This window comes from Osmia lignaria, chromosome 4 (assembly GCF_051020975.1).
Source record: "Osmia lignaria lignaria isolate PbOS001 chromosome 4, iyOsmLign1, whole genome shotgun sequence".
Lineage (NCBI taxonomy): Eukaryota > Metazoa > Arthropoda > Insecta > Hymenoptera > Megachilidae > Osmia > Osmia lignaria.
The window spans coordinates 8,902,102-8,909,472 of record NC_135035.1 but is presented as its reverse complement, the minus strand read 5'-3'; the positions used below and the strand labels follow the sequence as shown (position 1 = coordinate 8,909,472).

Sequence of the window (7,371 nt, the reverse complement as noted above, 5' to 3'; positions counted from 1 at the left end):
GATTCTTTGCGAGATCGAACGCTTCCTCGCCGCGTCGAATGTATACACCGGCAAAAAGGGAAGAAAAGAGAAAAAAAAAAGAAAAACGGCACACAAATTCCAAGTGCGCGCTGAATCGCTACCGGGACGAAGAAGCAAACATCCACTCGACATAATCTTTTCGAAGGTACACCACAATGAATACCGGCGCCTTCCAGTCGAAGGCTCACAGCCGAGATCCATCGACCATTGTGTCCATTATAGGTTTTTGTCCCCCGTTGCAAGGAGGTTTCCCGTGCGTCTTGTGAGACTTTATGCCGCTGCATTGTCGTGCCACGCTCGTCCCTCTTTCTCTCTCCTCCTGCCTCCTCCCAGCTTTTTTCTCCCTTTTCATCGAGTATAAGTTTACGTTTGAAAACCGCGGCGAGGCGCGCACACTGCATTCATTGGAACACATCGGTACACCTTTTTCTGTCGGTGGTGCCGCACGGACGAGCAAGCGTAGTCGCGCGTAGCGAACGACTGAGTGCCTGAAACATGGCCGCTTTTGTCGGCCAGAAGTGGCCTTTGTCTCGTGAAAATCAATATTCGGATAAACGAACGATTTAATCGTTCGATGGGTAATTGCCTTATTAAGCTCCGTCACCATTATCGTCGTTAATGAGACGGGCGCGGTGCAATGATATCCAATGATGCCGGGTCTGAATATTAAAATGAAATACTTACCGTTCCGACGACATAGAATTCGATCGTGGATTTTTATTTTCTGCAAGACTTTTCCAAGACACCATGTAGACCCGCGTCGGACGATAGTTGATGGCTTCGCTTTAAGCGAGATAGGAGTACAGTTATCCATAAAAGTAGAGCATGCGTACGCCGGCTCTAGAACGGCAGGTGGTGTCCGCTACCGGTGAACAAAGAGAAAAAGTAGAAAAAAGGAACTGGAACCTATCGTCAGGACATTAGATATCCGTTCGACGTTGCAGTTCTGGAAAGATCGAATTGATCGATCGATAACATTGAAATTGAATTGGTTTCCACGTGGAATCAAGAGGGGATGGTGAATAAACCCTAGATCGTTCGTTTTAAATTGAATTAATTAGTTATTATTCATATTTTATACAATAGTAATCATAATTAAGGTATTTTTAGTCCTCGTAATATCTATATTCGTACAAGGGTACTCGATAAAATTGATAAACTTGGGGAGGGGGGATCTGCCGTGTGTTGTTAACCTATATGTATATAGACGATTTTCTCTGGCTTCCTTTCTCATCTCTTTACACTCTTATCACAATATCGTATTTTACACAGATTTCTTTCATTTTTACGGCTTACGTGCTAAGGGCGGGGGAGTGTTTGGGCCCCGGTGCAATATTTACACGCGTTCGAGGATCGATACGCGATCATTTTCACCAATCACGATCGATCCTCGTTGACATGCACCGAGACTAGTAACGCTAGTAAATTCTACGGACTTTTCCATCGTTTTTTCTCTTTTTATTTTTCTCCGTTCTTTGCACAACGTTCACCGTCCCGTTTCCGCTTCGCCGTCGAGTAACACGCTCATCCTCGCTCGCGCGTTTTACGCTGTTTTCTCGCTAATACACTCGCATCTACACGCAATTTAGGAACTGAGGGAACTTCGTCTTAAATTATACACGCGCACGCCTCCTTATTGCACCGAATCGAAAACGCAAGAACCGCTTCTTCTCTGCGGTCGAAGCTAACGGCACTTATTAGTATACACGGAGGGAATCATTGTCGTCATCGTCGCGTTGAAACGTTCTCCGCGTACACTCGAGATACCGCGTCCCGATTGTCGTCGCCCGACGCCTGGAATCGCGACGCTGGAATTCTGATGGAAAGTCGCGTGAACTAGGCCCGTCGATCTAACTCGTCCCCGTTTTTCCTTCGCGCGGATTTTTCGAGGAACACGAAAGCGACGTGAAACTGACTTTTCAACATCGCGATGTTGATTTTTGAATTATATTACAGGCAGGACCTCGATTTGAATTTGAATTTAAAAAGTTGATGAAAAATTCGATAGACACGATGAAGTATTTCTAAGCGCAAACTTAATTACAGCATATTTTTGTAAAAAGCTTCTTTTGTATACAAAATACATTTTTAATTAGGCCCTTTAATCGAGGTTCTGTTTATTTTGAATATAAAGAAGTTTGAAGGATTTCACCGAAAGAGGGTGGTAAAGTATGAAAGGGTTATCTCGGCGCGGATTTCACGAATTCCGTCGCGTCGTTGGCCAGACGGCGGGCAATCTTTGTAGGCGAAAAAAGAAGGCAGAATCAGGAAGTAAAGGAACCGTGCGAGACCGCGTTCTCATGAGACGACCATTGTTGCACCGACACGCCAGAGGATTTGGGTCAGCGGTGGGGCTTCACCGACCCTCCCAGTTTCCCCTTGGTCGTAAACCGCAACCGTCTTTTTCTGCGGTTTCGTGGTGTCTCTTTTGAAAGCTAGCTAGATCGTTGGCGGACGCAAGATGGCAAGGGTGAGCCAACATGGCCGACGGGAAACGGTAAAAACAGCGTAAAACCTGGAACGTTTCGACGTACGCCGACGAACGGTCACGAACGAAGGGAGAGATGATGAATCTTGACGGAAATTCGAGTTACCACCGGGATACCACTGTAAAAAAAAGAAAAGAAAAGAAGTGTCACCGATTCTGATTCAACACGCACGAAACACTAAACTGAGTGACTTTCATGAATTTAATGAACACGCACGTCACAGCTGTCCGTCGCGTCGTCGCTCGGGATAATGATTTTTCTCCAGTCCCCATCCTCGTCGCTCATCCTCTTGGAGATTCGTCGAAAATCGCACGCGCGTAACTCGCGTTCTCCGCTCCTTTTCGGAGGAGGTACGTTGCTTCATCCGGAAAGGAGGGACCGGTGATTACACCGCGCCACCGTGATTGCCGAGATCGTTTGACTCACGAAAATGTCATTAGGATTTCATTACTTCCAACCGCCTTGAGGAACGACCACTCTCGACGACCACGAGTTTCTGCAACGCTTCTCACTCCCTTTCTCTCATTCTCCCTTCGTCCGTTCCTTTGCTGCCCCCCTTTATCCATTCTTCTCGCTCGCACGACGTTGGATCACAGCATCCAGCACGAAGTGGGTCAGCCATTTCGATTGGCCAACTGTCACAAGGGGATAGATCGACTAACGTCATCGAACGGATTGACATTTACCAGACGAACGGAGATCGCTTTGGATGGATGCGAAAAGATCGTGGTCCGAAAACGGATCCTTGGTCCGAGCCGAACGGGATAATTGTACACCGACGTATTCGCCATACCGCGATTCGCCAACTTGACATTTAACGAAGCTAAGGAAACTTTATCCCGGTCAGTTGAAATCTTCGATGAGGATAATGATGCTCTGTTAGATCGATCAACGATCGGTTAACCTAGTTCGTCCGGTTTCGTGGATTCAATGACGATCTTTAATAGGAGATTCTACACGTTTCGCGATTCTTGTGACTGACAATTAGCCGCGCTTCCGGTTTCGCGTTAGGCAGCGTCAGTAAACGAGATCGGTTTTCGTCATATCTTTAACGATCAATCATTCGCGATCATCGTTTATGATAAATAATCGTTCGTGATTTACATTTTTCGTCAAGATTGTTCGCGTTTGATTTAGCAGGTTGTCTCGTCTTGGACGATCCAGATTCTCTAAGTTTGCTACGACGGAGAAATCTGTCACCTTGGACAGGTTCATATGGAAATCGACCGTAATAGAATAGAAACAATATTAACATCGAACACGAATTCCATCGCGACAGGTGCTATACGTATTCACACTTTGAGGCAGGGGCGCTGGCACGTCCGCGGTGCTACGAAGAAGAGGTTCCTCCTGAACACAGTTCGAACGACATCTTCGTTAAACCGCTGGCCACACCCTGAAAAATACCAAAAACGAACGAGCTATTAAAACTCACCCCTCGTACTTTCCATGAAAATAGGGGGAAAAATAGCTCGAATATATTTAATTTAATTTTCCTCTGCACTGGGAAAATATTAAAAACAAAATTGAAATTTTCGAAAATTTCTTTATACAGAATAGTATCCGGAAATGGTACTTACGTGAGGAGTCCGGGATTAGGATCTGCCTGATACCAGGAGTACTGTGGCATGTAACCCGCGTGATGGGGTGGTGGCGGCGGAGGCGGTGGATGGTGTCCAGGCGTATGGGGGTGGTGGTGGGTATGCGGTGGCGCGTGCGGATGCGGATGGTGCTTCATCTCGCCCGGCCAAGAGGGTGCGGGTGGACTCTCGTTGTGCTGAGGCGACATCTCGCTTCCGGGGCTCGAACTGCCGGGGGTGTGACCCCCTGCACCACCGCCCATCCCTCCGAGGTACCCTGTCGTCGGACTACCCGACACAGAACTTCCGCCACCTGAAACATTCCGAATCGATGCTTGAGACACCAGAGGATTTATTTTTTCAATAATGGTGCAATTTCATTTCGCGCGATCCAGTCTGTAGGATACTCGGCAGGTGCATCTGTTGAACCAGTTGCATCTCGAAAGTCAAGTTAAGATCTGGATCGGCAAGGTTGTCGAACGGTTCTCTGTCGGTGGCGTAACGATCTCTAATTGATTTATATCTTCCGATTGGATATTCGTTAGTTGCGTTCGCGTTCAAAAACAAGAACGACAAAAATTCATACTACGTTTTCAGCATAGCTTTATCCCAATTAACATTCATTCGTACACTTGAAACGTATCGTGTTACGACTTATGTTCAACCGTCGAGCCGATTGATCTAACGCCGCATTTTCAGGATAATTAAAATCGTGTCCAACTTGAAATCAAGACGATAATTCAAACTCGTGACACGACTGACGTGTACGTTTTTCGTCGAACAACCTCGCGATGCGAAACTTTTTCAAAACTATTCTTTGAAATTATTACGAGGAAACTTACCTCCTTGCATGAGACTTCCGGGTTGACCCGGTTGAGGGGATGGTCCTCCAGGCAGAGCGGTTCCACCGGCTAGGAGACTACCGTGTTGCCCTCCACCGCCTCCGCCACCCTGCTGTGCCGCTTTCATCATCTTCTTGTATTTACTTCTTCTATTCTGGAACCAGATTTTCACCTGCAACAAAAATCCAAAGAACGACCGTTCAGGTGAAACTCGTTTCGCGGGTTGTCAGTAGCTATTGGCGGGAGAGACCGCTATAGAGGAAAAAAGGGCGGAGAAGAAGAAGAAGATGAAGAAGAAAAAGAAGTTCGTCGTCGCTCAGGTTGATGTACTATTTAACGTGGACCTGAGACGTTGGTCTCGTGAGAGGCCGGCAATTTTCACTGTCTCTGTTGTCGCTGTCCTTCTGTCCGTCAAACATCCGATAATTACAGAGTCCGATATAAATTTCTGCGAGTACGAAGCGCGTGTAATGATATACGCCTCGCGTGTACGTATTTTGCGCGGGAGAAGGACGACTATAGAGAAACACCTTCGTGAAACTTAAAATATAAAAATAATCTTCATCAGTTTTTCATTGAAATTATTGCATTCGGAGACACGAAGACACGAAAGAGGAAACGTGCATCGCACGGTTCAATCGTTTGACCGGAATCTACGTAATACGTCGCATCGTCGCTACCGGGTTTGAGCAAATGAAAAATGAAAAAAAGGAGTTACTTGGTTTCGTAACACCGTCGTTTCTTTTGCCTATCTACCTACACGCCGCGGAGTTCGGTTTGTGCAGCGGATACTAATGCGCGTGTGCTGCACCGTTGGGATTGCACATGCGGCGTATTTTTTTGTGTCTTCGCGCGATCTATACGTGCGCTGCGTGCACGTGACGAGCTACTCAACCTTACGTAAGCTCGGTTAGACTACACGCGAGAGAAGTTACATTGGGTTCCGCGGTGCCGAATGAACCGCCGCCGCAACGGGTCAACCCTTTCTCGTGAAAAAGTTCCGTGAACAATCTGGTGGAAAAAGAAATGTATCTGAAATCTCTATCACGATAGCGGCGTTGGATTTTATCGACGAAGAGATTTCTACGGGAACTCGGACGTTTCCGTTTCCATTTTAGACAGAAAGGAATCTATTAGCTCGAATTTATACGCCGCAAGGAAATTCACGGGCGTCTCGTTCTCAAGCTACGAAACAGCGTAATTCCCCTGAAAACCGATAAGAATCGCGTTTGACGGGCGACGAGAAGACGCTTTAAAAACGTGAGCCCACGTTTCTACTCCTCGTCAACCCTCGGTTCCGGCGGTTGCGCAATCGGCAAAGGACGCTTGGGTGCCGGTGCGTTCGCGCGTCCACCACTTTTTACGCCTTGGGCGTCAATCAAAAACCGTACGGTTACTTTAATTAACTAAGTTGGTTCCGCGGAGCGACGAGCCGCAGGCAGGTGAAGATGTTCGAGGGGAAGAGAGGGTTAAAGCTAGAATCACAAAGAACTTTAGAAAGAAAATTATTATTTCCGAATTTGTATTAACCCTTGAAAATCATACGTTAACGTGGTCTTTCTCTTTTTCTTTATCGCTAATATCAGAAAAAAAAACAGCAAACGGTAAAGAGGGTAAGAAAGCATGGCCTCGTCACGTCAAAACGAGTTCATTAAAACCGCAGTGCGGGTTCGTCTAACCTCGAAAGAAACGCAGCACCCGCGGCCCCGGCATTGTTTCACGTTTCGTACAGGCGGATCAGTCCGCTGAAACTCGCGACTCGCGTACCCACACAACGACGAACGGTCAGTCAACACGACACGTACACGGACGCGTGGATCGTGTAAGATGGCCGCGGAGTTAGAGGTACGTACGGTATCGGCCGAAAAATATGTTGCTGCCACAACACCGGGAACTCTTGCTTCCCTTCTCCGTTGGTCGGCGAGCGTGCGCCCGGCGTGCCGGCGGGAATAAATCTCTTTCTAATTGCTCGGTGAAAAAAGTCGACGTTGCAGGGGATGGCTCCCGACAAAGAGGGCCAGCGCTAAAACCGTGTCTCGACCATGGTTTATTTCGCCGGTCGCTCGGTCTTCGAGCGGTTCGCCAGCACTACCGCTTTGTTTATTGATATTTACTACCCGCGTGACACGCGGATCACGGAGAAGAAAGAAGGGTTGTTCGCTTTTGTCCACGAGATTCGTCCGCCAGTTACGCCTCTTTTATTTCATTTACTCCGCTCGCGTCGGCGTTCCCCTGTCATAGAAACGACGCAGGTGTAGATTCTTCGGCTTCGAGGAACGTCCGAGGCGTTTTTGCAGTTGGGAAACACCGTTCGGACATGTTGCCTTTGGACGCTCGAAACGCGACCACGGTACAAGTATATTTTCAAAGAAATTCCGCGGCTGGATTTTTCCTTCCGCGAAGTTCCACGTACCTTTCTATGCCCCACGGAGATTGTGC

At 47.5% G+C, this 7,371-nt stretch overlaps 1 protein-coding gene across 3 annotated transcripts in view; it reads right to left on the bottom strand.

The window, feature by feature from the left end:
- Positions 1 to 1,090: 1,090 nt before the first annotated feature.
- Positions 1,091 to 7,371, bottom strand: part of Dll (homeotic protein distal-less) — a 55,736-nt gene continuing 49,455 nt past the window's right edge. Inside the window, exons 3-5 of one of the 3 annotated variants that reach the window (XM_034322908.2) lie at positions 4,933 to 5,104; positions 4,091 to 4,403; positions 1,091 to 3,906 (exon numbers count right to left, since the gene is read on the bottom strand). In XM_034322908.2, coding sequence (XP_034178799.1) covers positions 3,888 to 3,906; positions 4,091 to 4,403; positions 4,933 to 5,104 — 504 coding nt within the window. In that variant the 3' untranslated portion in view covers positions 1,091 to 3,887. Of the gene's footprint in view, positions 3,907 to 4,086; positions 4,404 to 4,932; positions 5,105 to 7,371 lie in introns of those variants that run through there. The other 2 variants (XM_034322909.2, XM_076688033.1) reach the window with 2 other exon arrangements.